Source organism: Bos grunniens, chromosome 20, assembly GCF_055505025.1.
Source record: "Bos grunniens cultivar Pamir isolate PY7600 chromosome 20, Bosgru_T2T1.0, whole genome shotgun sequence".
Lineage (NCBI taxonomy): Eukaryota > Metazoa > Chordata > Mammalia > Artiodactyla > Bovidae > Bos > Bos grunniens.
In genome coordinates, this window is record NC_141184.1 from 10,008,441 (window position 1) to 10,029,192 (window position 20,752).

Genomic DNA, 20,752 nt, shown 5'->3' on the forward strand with positions numbered 1-20,752 from the left:
TTGCTGTCACTTTACAAGTGGGAAACTGAGGCACAGAGGGATGCTATAACTTGCCCAAATTTGCCTTATATTTAGTAGAGAAGTAATTCAAACCCTTGAACCCCACTTCCAGAGGTTATAATTACAACTACCAGCTTTATAAACTGGACCAGGTTTATAATCTCAAATATGTGTATTATTGAAGTACCTAACATAGTGAGAAAACTTAGAAAAATTCATGAGAGGCCTAAAATTAAGGGAAATGTCTCCCAAAAGTACAGAAAAGAGATGGGTCTATAATAAGGACCAACAACTTGAATAATATAGGGAAAAATTATTACACCTTGGTGTACAAATTTATACAATTTCTTATTTAATTGAATTTATTGATATTCAGAAATATCTTTATTTCTGGGAAAATCAAGAATAGGATACATATACTTATCTTAATTTTAAAGTGTTTTGAGTCTTAGTTTAATCAGTGATATATTAAGAAAAAAGTGGGTAGACTATGAAATCTAAGGCAGGTAAATGACTTTCAGAAAGATCTTATTTAAAAATGACAATCACATTTGTATCATTTAACAAATGGCCTTTCAGAAGTATAATTCCTGAAGCCATAGTTTCGACTTCTCTTAGGTCACAATACATAAGGGTACCTGATGAGAATTTCAAAATATAAAATCAGAATTCAAATGGATATTGCAAAATTCAAATAAATTAGAGACTGATCAATGCAAGGAAAAATAATGCAAAATAGCAATACAAACAGGGAGAAAGACTATTTTAAAGGGTAGATTATATGATCATGTGGGTCTTCCCAGGTGATTCAGGGGTAAAGAATCCATCTGTCAATGCAGGAGATGCAGGAGACACTGGTTTGTTCCCTGGGTTGGGGAGATCCCCTGGAAGAGGAACTGGCAACCCACTCCAGTATTCTTGTCTGGAGAATCCCATAGACAGAAGAGCCTGGTGCGTGAGCTAAAGTCCATGGGGTTTCAAAGGGTCAGACACAACTGAACGACTGAGCGTATATGCTCATATATAGAAGAAAATGCACGAGAAACTAAAAGATCTCAAACTGTCAATAATACAGTGATGTAATGCCTGATTTTTTTAAGCATGATGTAAAGGAATGATTTCAAGAACGACTGAATTCTCCCTTTGTGCCATGCCTGTTGAGACTGTGGTGTGGCTGATGAAGACTGTGACTCTCTATTAATACAGATAAGCTGATACTGATCACACAATTAACAGACTTTTTTTCTTTAATGCAAAATTTCGCTTAATTTCTGTCCCGGTATATGTTTTCTCTCATTTGAGTTAGAGCTCCGTTGGCCAAATCACCCACCTTAGAGGATTACTCTACTCAATTGAACCTTCTTATGGCAAACATTTGAGGGAAAGGGTGCTTTATCAGCTCTGTAAACACTCCTCTCTCATCTCACCTGCTCTGCAAACAGCCCCTTCTCCCCTCAATAAGCCCTTACAACTCAATGAACCACACTGCCGGTCTCTTTGGGGAGATTTTTAAAGTAGCCTCTTCAGCAGTTGACTTGATACTTCACCTTTTCATGCTGTTCATGAAATTATCTGTTTTCCGTAGAGCTACACAAATAAAGGTTTAGTGTGTAGAGAGAAAAGAAAAAAACAAACAAACAGATGTTTTATGTGTTGTGTTTGTTTGAAAGAAGGGAAGAGAGATCCTTTTCAATAAAAATCAAACACCCTATTTTGATGAGGAGATGGTTGCATGCATTATTTACTGAAAGAGGAAAAAAAGAGAACAGAGTAAAATACAAGATTCTGGCACCTGAAGAAACTTGGGCGATGGAATATAAAGTAGGGTTCAACAGAAGAAAGAAAAACATTTGTGGGTTTGTATTATTTATCTTTGCTTTTATGTATATTTATATAGCTAGAAATAAGAAAACATAAAATACTTTTACACATGCTATAAAATACAAAGGAAGCAAACAACAAGCTAATTAAATAATATTCCTTCTGCAAATTTAGAAAATAAAGATGGCTGAGGTGACAATGTGTCCAAGAACATGGCCTATAACTTTTTACCTTTTAGATTTCTTTTTTTCGATGAGGTAAGTTTCTAAAGTCTTTGTTGAATTTTTACCATATTGCTTCTGTTTTATGTTTTGGTTCTTTGGCCATGAGGCATGTGTGATCTTAGCTTCCTGACCAGGGATCGAACTCACACCTCCTCCATTGGGAGGTGCAGTTTTAACCACTGACCGCCAGGGAAGTGCCAGCCTATATACTTGTAAAGTTATTACTTAAATAATAATGATTATCATTTCAGAAATGAGGAAACTTTACCTAATCTACTATATTCCCAATAGTATTATCATCCAGAACTGAACCATAAATATCTTTCCAATTTTCCACAGTCTGCAGAGGTTGATCCAAAGTAAGCTCAACAGAAAGATGTGTTCAGTCACTAAATCATGTCCGACTCTCTGCAACCCCATGCACTGCAGCACGCCAGGTTCCCCTGTCCTTCCCTATCTCCCAGAGTTTGCTCAAACTCATGTCCACTGAGTCAGTGATGCTATCTAACCATTTCATCCTCTGTCGCCCCCTTCTCATTTTGCCTTGAATCTTTCCCAGCATCAAGGTCAATGGAAAAATATTCAAGGGTAAATGTAACACAATTCCTTTTAACCTCATATGTCACTGTGTTTGTGGAGGAGAGACATCTAATGCAGGATTTTTGTAGTAACGGACTCATTATTAGTGTTGATGCTGATTACTGACGTCGCTTGTTGCTGTTGTTCAGTTGCTCAGTTGGGTCTGACTTTTTGCGACCCCACGGACGGCAGTCCACCAGGCTTCCTAATGTTGTTGCTGCTGTTTTTAAATTTTATCAACTGATCTACCAGCAAACACTCTGTTCTCCTTCAGCTGTAATTAGAATTTGTATTTCTACCATTTTGGTGAATGGATATAGCTAAGAATCTGGAAGCTTTCATTGATTTTAAGATAATATTTATCATTAGATTCATTAAAAATCTCCAACTGGGTAATAATGTACCCCTGACTTTTTAGACTTAAAAGAGGTAAAATTTTAAACTAAGAGGTTATAGAGGATCACATCTGACTTGTTCTAATGAGAAGTAGTCATTTTTATAATTTGAAGTAACAGTATTTAATAAGTAATAAATTGTTAATATTCTACCTTTCGTGGACTCAAATGATGATTTTAATTGAAAATGTTATTTATATTTTATTGAAGAATAGTAGTAAAATTTTATGAAAGTAAAGGGGATATGTAATCCCTCTATAACTTTATGAAGTAATAGCTATTACTGCAGAAAATTAAAATTTTAAAATAATGCTTTTGCCATCCAGACAAATATTTTCATCACATTCTTCTTCCTTTTTATATTGCAATATTTGTCAATCTCATCAGAACAGTTAGCAGATTTTCCCTTTGCTATGTACCTATGATAATTCATTCTTTATTACAAGCTGACACATTCACCATAGAAAGCTTGTTTTCTCCACTCAGGATCACATTTATCTGAAAAGAAATTCACAAGACTATCATCTCAGCAGATGTTGGCCATTTTTGCTAGTTTAGAAAGATGTTATGGGGGGTTGTCAGAGTCAAGTATGTGTTAATCAAACGACTCCTAAGTTGACAGTCACTGAATGCTTGAGTTTGAAATAAAATTCTGTGTTATTTAGTTTCAGTTTAATAGACTTCATCACACACAAATCCTTGAGTGTCACACAGTCTTTGTCTGGCTGTTCTCCTTATTATATAAGCTCTGATTTGGACAAGCCCTTATCCCAGACAAAAGGTATGTTTTATTTAAACAGACACGCTAGTTAAAAGAGTGCCTCTTCAAATTTTCACTGTGCGAGAAGTAAAGCCTCAGACACTGGGTGGATGGTCCCAGAGGGTATTTGCTCCACCATCCCACTCTTCACTCACTGGCCTGGTCTCTGCTACAGGCACAGGATCTGGCCTCCCTGTGCAGGGAGAGAGGAGGGATGCATCTGGGGAGAGGATGAGTGGGGACCACTGCTGATTCAGGAACTGACCCTTTTTTGGGTCACTTTGCTGCTTTGGGGCCACCATGCTGCTTCCTGTCCCAATCCCATCCTGATGCATGTGGGCCACTGCTCTACTATCTCTGCCTCACTACAAAGACCACATCCAAGCCCAGGGAGGCTGGCAGGTCATCACAGAGCCTGCTCCCTTCTGCTGGGACTGGGTAGTGTGGAAAGGTCTGCAGGTCTTGTTGCCAACTAAAAACTGGCACTTGCCATCTGCCTCTACAAGGATTAAATCACAAGATGCTGTGACTGCTGACCTTCAACACCCCTGAAAGGAGTTCAGGGTGGACTGGAATGAGGTACTCTGCTTGGGGCAAAACTGGCAGAACAAATCTTCAGCTAGTTATTTTCAGGAAATGGTTTTATGAGCCCAATCTCTTCGCATCAAGAAAAGCACTAAAATCATAAATGCTGACATCTGTTCTTCACGAAAGCAGCAACCTTCCGCAAAATGTGTGCTTGATTGCATGTATTCCCCTTTCACTAAAATCACACATATCCTGACTTTCCCCCATACCTCTTTGGAGAAGTTTCTCAGAGCTCTCTGAGATGCTGTCTCCCAGGTTATAGTCCACATTTTGCCCCAAATAAAACTTAGCTCACAACTCTCATGTTGTGCTTTTTATTGCTGTTGTTGACATTGTCCAGCACTGGCTGGAGTGCCTGAGCACAAAGGGTCAGAGTGAGGTCTGGGACAGGGGCAGGAGTTACTCTTCAGGTGCTACTCCCTGGCCTAGGCATGGCCCACAGAGTGCCAGCTTAGCTGATAAAATCCAGTTGACTTTGTGTGTGAGTTGTGAACCCTACTGTAGGCATCATCGTCCACCAGCCTGCAGCAGAAAACAGGCAAAAAGTGAGATCTGCCGATCCTGATCCTCCAACATGTACACAAATGTATACAAATGCATGTATGTAAGTCTCTAACATCAAGGTTAGGTAACTTTTTGGAGATAAAATTGCCAACATCCACTGGATCATAGAAAAAGCAAGAGAATTTCAGAAAAACATCTACTTCTGTTTCACTGACTATGCTAAAGCCTTTGACTGTGTAGATCACAATAAACTGTGAAAAATTCTTAAAGAGATGGGAATACCAGACCACTTTTCTCTGCCTCCTGAGAAACCTGTATGCAGGTCAAGAAGCAATGGTTAGAACTAGACATGGAACAACAGACTGGTTCCAAATTGGGAAAGGAGTACGTCAAGGCTGTATATTGTTACCTTGCTTATTTAACTTATATGCAGAGTACATCATGAGAAATGCCAGGCTGGATGAAGCACAAGCTTGAATCAAGATTGCTGGGAGAAATATCAATAATCTCAGACATAAAGACTATACCACCCTTACATAGAAAGAGAAGAGGAATTAAAGAGCCTCTTGATGGAAGTGAAAGAGGAGAGTGAAAAAGCTGTCTTAAAACTCAACATTCAGAAAACAAAGATCATGGCATCCGGTCCCATCACTTCATGGCAAATAGATGGGGAAACAATGGAAACTGTGACAGACTTTATTTTCTTGGGCTCCAAAATCACTGTGGATGGTGACTGCAGCCAAGAAATTAAAAGACCCTTGCTCCTGGGAAGAAAAGCAATGACAAACCTAGACAATGTATTAAAAAGTAGAGACACTACTTTGCCTAAAAAAGTCCATATAGTCCAAACTATGGTTTTTCCAGTAGTCATGTATGACTATGAGAGCTGGACAAAGAAAAGGCTAAAGGCTGAAGAGCTGTTTCTTTCATACTATTATGCTGGATAAGACTCTTGAGAGTCCCTTGGACTGCAAGGAGATCAAACCAGTCAGTGATAAAGGAAATCAACCCTGAATATCCATTGGAAGGACTGGTGCTGAAGCTGAAGCTCCAATACTTTGGCCACCTGATGCAAAGAGCCAACTATTGGAAAAAGACCTAATAGTGGGAAAAATTGAGGGCAGGAGGAGAAGGGGATAACAGAGAACAACATGGTTGGATATCATCACCAACTCAATGGACGTGAGTTTTAACAAGTTCGGGGAGACAGTGAAGGACAGGGAAGCCTGGCATGCTGCAGTCCATGGGATCACAAAGAAGTCAAACACCACCGAGCTGGTGGGACCACAATAATTCTTTGGTTAAGGAAAGCCTTGGGGACCTTTCTGATCACCCAAAAGTAGACTGTGCTCCTTGTCTGAGTTGGTTTCTGGGATTGAAATTAGTCTTCGCAATAAAGTAACAGGGGTGAGAGGCTAACTACGAAGCCAAGAAGGAGGGATGGAAAAAGATGCTGTAGGTTGGGCATAGGAGAAAAAGCTAAGTGAGAAATTGCCTTTAGTGGGGAGATTTAGGAAGCTTTAACCTGTCTTATCTTCAAGGACTATAGCTGTTTCCTGCTCTTCTCTGTATAGTCATCTCAGGGTATCTCTCAGTTCTAGCACAGTCTATAACTCAGGATGGCCCTCGTGGTGTCTGGAGTGAGGGAGGCCCAGGTTCAGTCAGCGCAGGAGTGAGCAGGACAGGGAAAGAAGAGAAACCACAGAAGATAAAGCCAGATAGAGGCAGAGCTGCAGCACTGAGGGGTGAAGGGTGAACACTGTCCCACAGCCCCACTCCTTGCCCAGAAACCAGTGGAAAGACATCTGGGGAGGGGTCAGGAGTCATAGTACAATCCTGAGCTATAGGTTATCCAGGAAAAAAACGAGAGCACGTGTTGTTTTGTGCTGCTATTAATACCTAGATAGCATATTAAAAAGCAGAGACATTACTTTGCCAACAAAGGTCCGTCTAGTCAAGGCTATGGTTTTTCCAGTGGTCATATATGGATGTGAGAGTTGGAATGTGAAGAAAGCTTAGCACCAAAGAATTGATGCTTTTGAACTGTGGTGTTGGAAAAGACTCTTGAGAATCCCTTGGACTGCAAGGAGATCCAACCAGTCCATTCTAAAGGAGATCGGTCCTCAATGTCTTTATGCTTCAGTATTCTGATCTACAAAGTGATCATCATAATACCACCTCCTCCACAGGGCAGTTCTAAAGATTAGTAAATATATTCAAAGCATTTAGAACTATTCCTGAGTGCGGCAATAGGCTCTGTGCTTTGTCATCCTGTCTCAGCTGCTTGATGCTATGGCACCAGCTAGTAATTATAGAATTGTTTAGGATAGTACCCTTGACTTCATTCGTGAGTGGTGACTCCTTGAAGGCGGGCAACTGGCCTTCAATTCCCCTGCCCCACTCTCCTCAAAGTATCTCTGGAAATGACCTACAGATGGAACTGAAGGACCCCCAGCCAGTGGCCTTACTTAATGGCAGAGAGGTAAGACTGGAGAGGCACCTTGGCAACCAACCTGAGCCTAAAGTTTGCAGCCCCTGAACACGTCACGTCTAACAGGGCTCCTAAGAACATGTCCTCATCTCATAAGGAATTAGGGTATTTGCTCTGGCTCTGGAAGCTTCCTATAGGTCTGCATCAGTGGCGGCACTAACGGTGGGTGCATAAAACATAAAGGATGTGAAAATGACCCTCTGGATATGGGAAAGCAATCTTAAAGTGTTTCTTTATTAAAGTTTAATCCTGAATTTACTAGCCAGAATTTAATAATATTGTGTAATACGTAGGTAATTTATAAGCGAGAGATTTGTGCATGCTGCGTGCCTCAGTCGTGTCTGACTCTTTGGGACCCCATGGACTGTAGCCCACCAGGCTCCTCTGTCCATGGAATTCTCCAGGCAAGAATACTGGAGTGGGTAGCCATTCCCTTCTCCAGGGGATCATCCCAACACAGGGATGGAACCCATGTCTCTTACATCTCCTGCACTGGGAGGCAGATTCTTTACCACTATGGCCACCGGGGAAGCCAAAGGAGAGACATATACCTGGACTAAAAGCATTTTCTCAATCATGCAGCTTCTGATAGAGACAGTCCCTGGAGTTGCACAGTAAGCCAGGGAAGGGGAAGGGCTTGTGATGAATTCAGTGTAGGAAGAAGGAGTAATCTAAGCTGGTGGGAAGGAGAGAGGGCTTGTGGCTGTATGTGCAGGAGCTGGAGCAGTGACGTTCCCCCCACCTATCCTCAAGAGACCACCCCGGCACTTCTGGCAATTTCTGTAGCCTTGTGAAAACAGCATAGTCCCTCAAAAGTGCCTCAATTTCAAAGATGTGGGCAGGAATGGCATCTTGGGCATGTGGATGTCACACCTCGCAGATCTCGGCCGGGGCAAGAGATTACTGTTAGAGGGGAAGGGCCGGGCAAACAGACTGTCCCCTCTGAAGCGCTCAGAACACTTCTGCCTTCTTTCAGAGGAGAGACAGGAGAAAAAGCACTATTTCACTCATTCAGCCTGGTTCTCCTCTGACGACTGAGGCCAGGAGGCAGCAAACTCTTCCTGTAAAGGGCCAGAAGGTGAGTATCTGCAGCTTGGCTGACCATATGGTCTCTGTCACACCTGTTCCCCTGAGCCACTGCAGAGTGACAGCAAGTACAGATGATCTGAAAGCAACTGGGTGTGGCTATGTATGGACTCAGAAACTTGGATTTCATGTGTTCTTACATATCACAAAATAGTATCCATCGTTTGATTGCAAATCATTTTATAAGGCGATGATCACTTTTAACCCACAAGCACTACTAAAACAGGTGACCAGATGGATTTAGACCATAAGCCAACAGTTTGCCAACCCCCGGCTTAGACAAAACACGAGTTTTGTTGTTGTCATTGTTTCTTTAAAAGTGTGAACATCTTTCCCTTGTCTCTAACTTGGCATTGATGAATAAAATACTTTTTTCCTCTTGCAGTTGATTTTTCATTAAGGCCCCAGAAGTTTATCAACAAGAGCTAATTCTAAGAGCATATGAATATGGAACAGGGAACCAATATAATCCCTTTTGTTGTCAGTTTTTCTTCAAATTAGATACTGAATGTCACCAAGATGGTTATCTTCGTCTTTTACAAGGGATTGTGTGGAAATAAAATTACCTTAGCTAATAATATGCAACAACTAAATGCAAAAATAGTCCAGTCCCAGACTGAAGCAAATTAAGTAGGCTGAAGGTAAGAGAAACTCTGACAGAAGAATAAATGGGTATTCTATCTAAACCAAGATATGTATTATTAACATGGGATGGTACTTACAACATCAAGAGTAAAATAAAGGAGTATTTTGTGCCTTTCTTCCTATGATAGAGTGAAATACTGAAATGCAAATATCAATAATCAGCTATAAAAGCAACTTAGCTTGCCTGGATTTCAAAACATATAATTTAGTGTCATACTGCAGTTTAACAGAATTGCTATGATCTACTTGGGAACTGGAAGTTACAACAGTCTGAAGATGCAGAGCCTGATGCCAAGTCCTGGACCACAGCTTCAGCATCCCCATATCCTGGCCCCTGACCAGGATAACGTATATGATTAGAAATGCAGGCAGCTCTAGTGTCTGCAAACCACCACCATAATATTCTCTAAGTTTACTCAGCCATGGGAGGCTTTAGACCAAGCGCAATTCTCTGTATTTTCTTAATTATATTGATTTTATAGTTAAGCTAAGTGTTCTCCAACAAATTTAATCGTGACCTTTAACTAGTTATTTTGCAAACAGTTTCATGTTCTGGAAAACACTTGTCCTTCTTCATGTGGTCTGTGGTTGTGTTCAATTCAAAATATATATTTAATCCAGGAGAGCTAGAGAGTTGAACCATATATACAAGTGCCAGTGCTGCTGCTGCGGCGCTTCAGTCGTGTCCGACTCTGTGCGACCCCAGAGACGGCAGCCCACCAGGCTCCCCCGTCCCTGGGATTCTCCAGGCAAGAACACTGGAGTGGGTTGCCATTTCCCTCTCCAATGCATGGAAGTGAAAAGTGAAAGTGAAGTCACTCAGTCGTGTCCGACTGTTAGCGACCCCATGGACTGCAGCCTACCAGGCTCCTCTGTCCATGAGATTTTCCAGGCAAGAGTACTGGAGTGGGGTGCCATTGCCTTCTCCACAAGTACCAGTGCCCAACCACTAAATTATAATTTCCTATGATTCAGCCTAATAGTGTGTATGAAGTAAATTCTCAGTTGGCCTTACTAAATATGCTACATTTTTAGTAAATATGTTTTTTTTTTTCCCTCCCAAGGTTGCCAAAGAGGTAGAAAAGTGTTAGTCACTCAGTGGTCTCCAACTGCAATTCCATGGACTGTAGCCCTCCAGGCTTCTCTGTCCATGAGTTTCCCAGGCAAGAATACTGGAGTGGGTAGACATTCCCTTCTCCAAGGGATCTTCCTAACCCGGGGATCAAATCCAGGTCTCCTGAATTGCAGGCAGATTCTTTACCATCTGAGCCAGCAGGGAATCCCCCAAACAGGCATACTGTACCATTAAAAAGGCACTTACCAGCCTTAGGTAAGCACATATGCCTTTATACGTCCTCTGCTTTCTTAAAGCAACTATACTCATTAAATACATTAATAATGATTTACAAAAAAATTAGTACTACTACCTTCGATTTGCCTGTGTGACAAAATATGCTAACCCCCACTCCCCACCTCCAGACTTCTTTCATTTACAATATACTCAGGGAGCTCAACTGGAGTCATATTTGGTTTTTATCATCATCAGAAACATTAATGAGAAAACCAGGTCATTTCACAATGCTTCTGAGGAGAGAGGACATCAACACACACACACATACCCTTTCACAAGGGAGTGTTATTTAAGCTTCCAAGCAGACCCACCCCTCTGTGGGACGGCCACACCACTGTAGACAGACCACTCCTCCGTGGAGAGGCCCCCCTGGTGTGGAAAGGGCCCCCTCTGGGATAGGCCATGCCCCCGCAGGCAGGCCACCCTCCTGTGGACAGACCACCCCTCGGTGGAGAGGTCCCCCTGGTATGGAAAGGCTCCGCTCTGGGACAGGCCATGCCCCCGCAGGCAGGCCACCCCACTGTGGACAGACCACCCCCTCTGTGGAGAGGCCCCCCTGGTGTGGGAAGGCCCCCCTCTGGGACAGGCCACCCTCTTTGGACGGCTGCCTCCCCGTCCCCTTGTGGACAGCCCCGGGGGCCCTGAGTGCACACCTGTGCTCGTGCGGTACGTGCCCGTGTGTGCTGGCGGCAGAGGGTCCCCCTGGCTCTGGCTGAGACTCCTCATGGGGGGCTTCTGATAGACACGGTCTTCATAGATGGGGTCGATGTGGTGCTCCGGGGACTGCAGGGCCCGCAGCTCCGGGCCCAGGTGGCCGTGCTGGCTGCTGTACGAGGCCCGGGACCCAGCTGGAAGGAAGGAATAAGGAGACAGTCAGACCCGCCCAACGTTCAGACAGAACTTGTTTTATCCAAGACATGTTCGAATTTGGGGAGGGGGACAGAAACGTTGAAATCTGCAGAAAATCCAATGAACGGTGCGCAATGGTAGCAAGAGGACAAGCTTGTCAGCTTATCAGCATCACCCAGCCGCCTCGCTTTGCTCCCGAGTCTGATCTCTGAATATGGGTGATGATGATGCTGAGATAAATCCACACTGAACAGGGCCAGCGGAACACATTTTTCTCAGCCTAACGACTGGAGCAGGTTTCCTCACTGAAGAAGCCAGGCAGACTGAAGTCACCCCAGAAAGCTCTTATTAGTCCACAATTCTTGCACCTGAAAATTTACGGTGGCAGTTCTTATTTAAAGTATGAGCAGGTAAATAAGCCACGGAGGCAAGCCATCTTGATGCTATTCCGAAAAAGTGGACCAGAATTCATCTTCATCAGCAGTTTTTCCCTGGACAATGAGTGAACCAAGATGTTCAGCCTTACAACAGCCTAAATCCCCGAGAGAAGCAGATTTTAAAGAAAAAAAAAAGGTTTTAAAGTGATATTTCCTTTATTCTTACGCTCCAAATGGAAAGATTGGTATCTACTCTACCTTCCTCTGAAATGGTTCAAATGGTTGCCACAAACTGGCTTCATTTCTAAATTAAGGCTACACATGATTGTAAATCCTTATTTGTGTCTTTGGACTTCTTTTTTTTTTTTGGTTTAGTGTTTTTTGTATTGTGTGGGAAGAGGTGTGGCTTTGAAGCTGTGGACCAGGGAATCCACACAAGAGGAGCAGAGTCTTAGGAGGACTAAGAGCTTGAGCTGACACACAAGAAGATGTTGATGGAGAGCGAATATTTCATCATAGGGATGGCCAGAATCCCATGAGTGGACATGCCAGGGGAATCATCTCCGTGGGCACAAATGGAATGGAGGGCATCTAGGGACACTGAAGGGACACCACGGAGAGATGGTTACCCAGCGATGGTGAGGACAGGAGCACACAGAGCCAAGTGAGGCTACAGACAATTTTAGCAAGACCCTTCAGATAAATCTCCAAAGCTAATACCCTGCCTGGTACACTCGGATTTAACTGGCAGCTGCCTTTGAACAAACCCAAATGGGAACCCTCCCCTTCAGCTTAAAGTAAGAGGGAGTTGCACTTCCTTGATTTTAGTGGTGTTTGTGGGCAGCTCTCTCTCTCTGTCCTGCCGGTCTACCGCTTCACTGCTGGCCACTTTAAAGCCAACATCTTCAATGTGCAATGATTGGCTGCTTCTTCAGGACTGTCTAACCTCAAAGATTTTTAATATTCTCATCTAGTTTATTTGAGGATAAAGCCATTCAAAAGTTTTGAAACTGCCAACAAATGTTGCTTCACATAGGCTGCTTTACATTTAAATCAACAGAAAACAGAGCGATTCCAAAGGACTGGGGCAAGGTTGGGGCTTCTATGAATTCAATCTTGGTAACAATCACTGAATGTTTTGAGGCAAGGGAAGGGAATAAAGTTGGCAAGTTCTTACCTTTCCTTTTGCTAGTAATTAAATAAATTCTGGTTTAGACAGCGTTCCAATGAGTGATAGATTCAAAATAACTGTTTTGCATAATTAGGTTCATTGCATCTGATTTATCAAATGCCAACATCACAGTGAATATTATCTCATGCTGGTATTTTCCAGGAATATATTTAAGTATGATACGCCTTGAGTTCCTGCTGTCAGTTCTTCCTACTTCTGAAGGTTTTGATAATATTCCAAGGACTTACAAGTGTAAAAAAACTAGGAAGCAGTCATTATATCCAAATGTCGTATAGTTAAATAAAAGTTATCCATTGTAGATTTAGAGTTTTAACTTTATTGCTGTTCCTTGATTCTAAGCAGTTAAAAATATTCAATGATGAACAGTAAAAGGACCTGCTTTTCTTTTAAGTTGTGATATGAGCTGAGGGTACATACAAAAATCCTCTTCTTATAAATGGGCATTAAGAAATGTTTACTCTCTTATTAAGATAAGGGCTATTTTGGTGGACATCAGAATTTCTATGTGCTGGTACAATGAAAAATGCAATAGTAAAATTATTAAATATTTGAATAGTATACTATACTTTCTTTTTTTATTATTATGTTCTTGATAGAACTGAAAGTTCACGGTGTTTCCCTGTGGAGACATTTCTGCAAAATACCTTTGCATATTTAAGCACTGTGCACAACGCTGAAATGAAGCATTTTAAACTGAGCATTGTTTACACTCCTTTTATCCACTGTAATCAAGTTTTAGTGGCTCATGGGTGGGCGGGCACAGCTATTGGCACGAGAGGTAGAAGCAGGAGAAAAGAAGGACAAGGAATTAAAGGCTACAACTTCCAGAATTCATGCCTTTTACCACTCTTGCTCAAAAAAGCACATATCAGATCCTTACTACCAAGGCCTATTTGGGATTTTTCTGGTGATCCAGTGGCTAAGACTCTGAGCTCCCAATGCAAGAGGCCTGGGTTAGATCCCTGGTCAGGGAGCCAGATTCCACATGCCCCAACTATTGATCTTCCACGCTATAACTAAGACCCAGAGCAGCCAAATAAGTAAATGAATATATTTAAAAGAGTAAAACAAACAAAAATCAAGCCTATTTTATTTGGAGGCAATTTCAAGGAAAAAAAAATTGTCACACCACCTGTTCTGGGACTGTGTTCCAAAATCTCAGGCTGTTGCTGTTGTTTCAGTCTCCGAGTCATGTTCAGTTCTTTGGGACCCCAGGCACTGGCTGTAGCCCATCAGGCTCCTTTGTCCATGGGACTCCCCAGGCAAGAATTCTGGAGTGGGTTGCTACTTCCTTCTCCAGGGGATCTTCCTGACGCAGGGACTGAGCCCACGTCTCTTGCATCTCCTGCACTGGCAGGTGGCTTATTTGCCACTGAGCCACCGGGGAAGCCCACAGAATTACATGAGATGGTATATAGACTTGCTGATTCAAACAACACACTTTTCTTTAGTAGTAATTTTCTTTTATCATTATGACCTACTTGACAGCGAGTCCTCATCGTAACACTGGACTCAAAACACTACTAGTAAACATCTGCATCTTTGCCAGAAACTGGAGCAACGTTGCCATCACAAGAAAAAAGTTAGAGAAACTCTGACTTTGTTAAAATGTCACAGAGGTCAAGGCCAATTGTGGTGGTGGAGAACAGGTCTGAGAGCCTTGCCTTGAACAAGCTGAGGGCTCAGAACTGCAGTGTGGCAAAGGGCAGTGGAAACACAGATGGGCCAAAGAGAAAAGAGAAAGCAGATCCCACAGCCCAGACCAGCTGCATCAACTGGTCCCCAGCCATTGCAGACGCAGGTCATACAAGTGTAATACCTGAGTGTCCAGAAGGCACTTAATGACTAATTTCTATCACAAAAAGTACGGCATCCAACGTCAGTCATCTGTCAGTGCTCTCATATGCTTTTACTCGTCCAACTTCTCCACTTCACAAGACAAAACTTGGGCCTAGAGAGCCCCGGCCCTGGCAATTTTCATATATGTGTTTCTGAAATTAGTGGGTTTGAAGACTCCCACCTGAAGCATCAATGATCCATACGCAGGCTAACAGAGGTTGTGATCCAGGAGGGCTGAAGGGTATTGAAATAGCTGCGTGCAGGCCAGGCCCTCCTGCAGGTCCAGGAGCCGTGGAAGACTGGGAAGAACCTCACACTGATGCAGGACCAGGCTTGAGACAGTTGCTGTACAAGAGCCACCATCTGTCCTAGGACCTCAGTCATCAGCTCACTGCTGCTAGTGCTGACTTGAAGGATGCTCAGATGGCTTAAATCAGGTCACTCCTGGCCACCTGGCAGTGGGGCTGGTGATGGGAGGTGAGCGGAAAGGTTTAGTTCTAGGCAGAGACATGTAACCAAGCAGGACCCTATGGGGTCTTCCTGGGACAGGCCCCACCCCACATGTCCTCTGCTGTAGTTCCTCTCTTAAATGCCAAGATAACAGTATCGGATGCACACTTCCTGAGTTGTTTTACAGATGCTAAGTGGAGAAAATTAACTACTTGATGACCATGAGCCCCTAGATCTATGGGCACTGTTATCTATCAGAGAATTGTTCTTGAGCTGATCACATATCCTGTGATCCCGTCTTTCTCACCTGGCTTTTAAAAATGCTTTGCTAAGAAACCCTTTAGGGAGCTTGGGTTATTTTGAATACAAGGCACTAATTCTTGCCAGCCCTGCAATAAGCCTTTCTCTACTCCAAATGCTCAACTTTGGGTTTGCTTGGCCTAACTGTGCGTCAGGCACAGGAACTTGAGTTGGGTAATGGATGGATGTATGCTGAAGAGTTGATGCTCTCAAATCGTGGTGCTGGAGAAGACTCTTGAGAGTCTCTTGGACAGTAAGGAGATGAAACCAGTCAATCCTAAAGGAAATCAACCCTGAATATTCATTGGGAGGACTGATGCTGAAGCTGAAGCTCCAATACTTTGGCCACCTGATCCAAAGAGCCAACTCATTAGAAAAGACTCTGACACTGGGAAAGATTGAGGGCAGAAGGAGAAGGAGGTAACAGAAGGTGAGATGGTTCAGTGACATCACCGACTCAACGGACATAAGTTTGAGCAAACTCCAGGAGACAGAGAAGGACAGGGTGTGCTGCAATCCATGGGGTTGCAAAGAGTCTGATTCGATTTAGCAACTGGGCTCCAGGGGCTCAAAGGGATGAGTAGAACGGACCCCTGGAAAGTGGAGGGAAACTAGACTCAGTATATCCCCTGCTGCTCTGTAGGCATCTTCACTCCAGCACAACCATTGACATGAGCAGTTCCTACACAGAAATGTAAGCAGATAGGTTAGAGGGTCCCTGGAGAAAGACAGTCAGGAATGACTTTCTTGACATAAAAAACCCATTTTGGCCTAAGCCATTTTGTGTTCTAAGCCTGGCTGCAATGCTTGCCTTTGACCAGGTCTCAGTAATTAATGACCTTAAAGGAGGGAAGGGAGAAACAATGGAGGGATATTCAAGAAGCTACAGTGCAGCCTTGGGGCGGGGTTCTGGCTCCTCAACAGATACACACAACAGTATACCTGTGAGTTCCGCGGAAACCTGGCCCCACCCAGGGAGAGGATGGAATGGCGCTGCTGACCCTCCTCACTTCAGTCGACTAAAGCTTGGACTCTGTTGATCTGATGACCTCACTTCAGTCGACTAAAGCTTGGACTCTGCTGACCTGATGACATAATTCTGTGCTGCTTTTCCTCTGTTCGAGTCCTCTCATGAATATGCATATACCTTTAGCTTAAAACTTTCCTGTTCAGATAGACAGAGCTTCAGGAAAGATCCCTGTGTTCGTACTTGCTGCAAAAAATAAATCCTTCCTTCTCCCAGCTTCTGGCTTGGTTGTGTCTATTGGCCCAAGAGGGGAACCCAGTTTTGGGGGAACAGAAACTTGAAAGTATGGCTCCCCTTCCAATTCTATACACAAAAGGAGGCCTTAGGAGCACAGGTGTATAATAATGTCTAACAATTTGAACTGAGCTCTAATAGCATCTAAGGTAGTAATTTTATCGCTCTTTACTGTGTCAGTTTTTCCTAAAAAACTGAAATAAGAAGACACGGTCTGGACTCCAGAACTGTGTTTAACCATCTGAGCAAATCAAGGAAAGCCACTGAACCTCTCTGAGCTCTGGTTTCCTCCAGCATAAAAATACATATAAGAATGCCTGCATTTGTACGACGTGGCATTGTGGGAGGATCAAGGAGAGAGAAATCAGTGTGAAGGGCTCTGCAATTGATAAAGCTGTGTAAAAACAGGTACTCTCACATCATTTGATCTTAGAGTCAAGGAATTATTATGTTATCTTGTTAATATACATCTTTTGATTGAAAAAAAACAACCAAACTCTATAACTTAAACTATCAAAATATCCAAAAACAACTTGAGGTTTAAGATTTTTGAAATATTATAAGCAAAAGAAACTTTGATAATTTTGTGAAGTATTACTGCAAAATGTAAATCTTACGGCTTTATTTTTCTTAAAAAATTAGTGTTGCTTTTGAATGGATAATAGCAAAGAATAAAGGAGCAAAGGAAGTTCAAAATGGAAAGAAACACTGACATGACCAAGGGAAGGTGGAATCCTTTTTAGAAAAGGAATATGACATAAACGAAACCTGCAGAGGGAAGATAACAAACATCTGCTGATCCATGAGGAAGCCAGCGACCGACTCGCAGGGAGCTCTTGACATGGAAAATAATTACGAAGCTGCAAGGGTAAAGTGTCGTCAGTGCATTGTCTGCCTCATGCCTCCAACCCCACATTTTCCTTGGGCCAGAGAATTCAACTGGCTCTGTTCCATTTGACCAGCGACAGATTTGCAAATGAATTTCTATCTGCTAGATTTTATATAGAGTGTGTACACGTGCCAGCTAATCCATGTTGATGGATATATTCACTGATTCAACACCTATTTACTGAGTAAGCGACTTCTAGAAGTTTTGGACACCATCATGCTTAAGAGGAGAAAGTTCCTTGCCTTGAAAATAAGTCAGTCATCACATTTAGAGATGAAGGTACTGAAGGAAAATAAAGTAGGGTGAGGAGAGTGGTCAGTGTCAGAGGGCATACTGTTTTGATAAGGTAGTCATGAACCTTCTTTTTGAAGGTCTCACATTTCAGCAGAAAACTTCATAAGAGAGCCATGCTGGAGGAAGCATGTGTGTTTCTCACACAGAGGGACCAGCAGGGAAAGCAAAGGCTCTCTGTAGGAGTCACTTCAGAGTATTTACAGCAGTGATTTTATCATTCATTTAATCCACATTGTCTTTAAAAAGAAATGCCAGTTAGTATGTGAACTCTTTACAAGTTCATACCACAAATGATCATAAAAACTGAACAGATATTTTTTGACTCAAAATTTCACAGTCACAGTAGCCATATTTTAAGCCAAAGAATTTGAAATATTCAACAGGAGATCACACATAAGAAGCTCATGAGAACTGCACAACAAAGATTCAGCTCAAATACATACATATAGATATGCATTTGAATTGCCATTCCTTAGAATATGATTAATTCTCAAACCTTTATTTATTCCTTGCAGATTTATCTGCAAGACTCTTAAAAGTGCTGATTCCTGAGCACAACATCCTCCGAAGTCTAACTCTGTCCATCTGAGCAGAGAGTTGGTGCTGTTTAGTTGCTAAGCCGTGTCCAATTCTTTTGTGACCCCATGGACTGTAGCCCACCATGTTCCTCTGCTCATGGGATTTCCCGGGCGAGACTACTAGGTGGACGTTTCCTTTTCTAGGGGATCTTCCCAATTGAGGAATCAATTCGTGTCTCCTACACTGGCAGGTAGACTCTATACAACTAAGCCATCTGATAAATCCAAGCAGGGAGTAGCAATGTGTATTTAATGGGCAGCACCATGCTTCTCGGATGGCTTAGCTGGTAAAGAATCCACCCGCAGTGCGGGAGACCTGGGTTCGATCCCTGGGTTGGGAAGATCCCCTGGAGAAGGGAAAGACTACCCACTCCAGTATTCTGGCCTGGAGAATTCCATGGACTGTACAGTCCAAGGGATTACAAAGAGTTAGATACGACTGAGTGACTTTCACTTTTCGCTTTTCACCATGCCTCACCTTTCTCCTGCAGAAATCACCCTGACGGCCTCCCTGTCCCAGACAAAGCGGAGAGGGAAGGCATACCCCAAAGACAGAAATCTGTATTTAATATGTTATTACCCTCCATTTACACTTCTTGCTTTCTTCAAATAGTATCATTCACTACCACTAATGCCAATTACTTTATTGACTAGAATGAAACAGATTCATTCTCTTTTCATGGGGGTCCATTCATATTCTCTTAATTTCTAGACTATACAATTTCTGGTTCTCTAATTCAACAAGAATTCACTTGCTTTCTCGCAGAAACAAATGGTTGCATGTTTTCATGTGAAAGTATCAATACTAGGTTCTGAAGGACACACTGCCATTGACTTGTTTCCTTCAAATTTGGAAGCCAGTTTCACATGCTCATTTGCAAAGAAATGGAAGGAGAAAAAGAAGGACCTAAATGACATATCGATCAGTACAGCAAGCTGACTCGAGGAGTGTGTGGCCAGACGGCGGAGTTGAACACTTTCATTTCTGAGAGAGAGAAAGAGTTGTCTGCAGAAGAAGATAGCTTATCATGCTACATAGAAGACTCAAAAGTAAAATCTAAGAATTCAGTTTTTTTTTTGTAAACCATGCAATCAGTTCATACACGCTATTTATGAGTAAAACCACATCTTCAAAGGGCAAAGTAGGACTTTTATAGAGACATGTAGAGCCCGGAAGAAAAGGAGGTTTCCTTTCGCAAATCCCCACTATACCTCTTTCCTTGCTGGGGGCTCTGACTTCCAGGTATGTTCCTACAGATACGCCGGCATCACTAAGCGACGTGGCCAAGCAGCACAGCCTGTGCGGGCAGGATGCATTCTCTCTGCGAGGGTTTCTGACTAGTTCAAAGTGGACTAGTTCTAGTGGACTTTGAATGTCTCAAAAGGTCTGGCTTGTTATTTGTTATCATTAAACTCCCGGGAGAAAAAAATGCCCTCAGCAAATGAGCACTATCAGAAATACATAAATTTACATAATTTTGGTGAATGTTATACTTCGGGCACGTGATGAGAAGAGCCGACTCATTTTTCAATAAAAGACCCTAATGCTGGGAAAGACTGAGGGCAGGTAGAGAACGGGGTGAGACAGGATAAGATGGTTGGGTGGCATCACTGACTCAATGGACATGAGTTTGAGCAAACTCTGGGAGTTGGTAAAGGACAGGGAAGCCTGGTGTGCTGTAGTCCATGGGATGGAAAAGAGTCAGATATCAGTGTCTGAACAACAATAAAGTTGTAAATTGGCACAGGAGTAGGAAGTAGAGCTTGAATTTTGATTTGTGTCAAAAGCAAAAATCAAGAATAAAACAAGTATTATATAGAATATTTCTCACATTTAAGGTATAATATTTGCATAATTTGCAATTTAATTCCAGTATTTAAAAGATCTCCAAATAATTCCTGTACAACCTGAGTCAAGTCCATATGCTAAATTTCATTTGAAAATGACCATCATTTATTGAATTAGTTTGATGCCTTATATTGGTATAAATGTTAAAATACATGGACACATTTCCTACATATAGGCCATGAACCATATTTATTGGAAGGGAAATTATTAATTCATTTGTATTCAATGATGAAACTGCATTGAAGATTAATAATTTTAGTGTAATAGGCCACCTGATGATATAAATTGATTCTATGATAAGTCTGTTCTGGAAAGCAAAGAATGCCCCCCCCATTTCATCTCTTTCATAAAACCCTAAATTTTCCTATATTTTGCTGATATAATACAGCCTTGCTGCTATCGTGAAGACTGCTCACATGGTCTCTGAAAA

General features: G+C 42.3%; 1 protein-coding gene across 3 annotated transcripts in view; it reads right to left on the reverse strand.

Annotated features, from left to right (window-relative positions):
- The window catches only part of CTNND2 (catenin delta 2), a 1,106,103-nt gene that overhangs the window by 424,351 nt on the left and 661,000 nt on the right, over positions 1 to 20,752 (reverse strand). For all 3 annotated transcript variants that reach the window (XM_086362482.1, XM_086362480.1, XM_086362481.1), the window contains exon 8: positions 11,098 to 11,292. In XM_086362482.1, the coding sequence (XP_086218608.1) occupies positions 11,098 to 11,292 (195 nt within the window). The remainder of the gene's footprint in view (positions 1 to 11,097; positions 11,293 to 20,752) is intronic.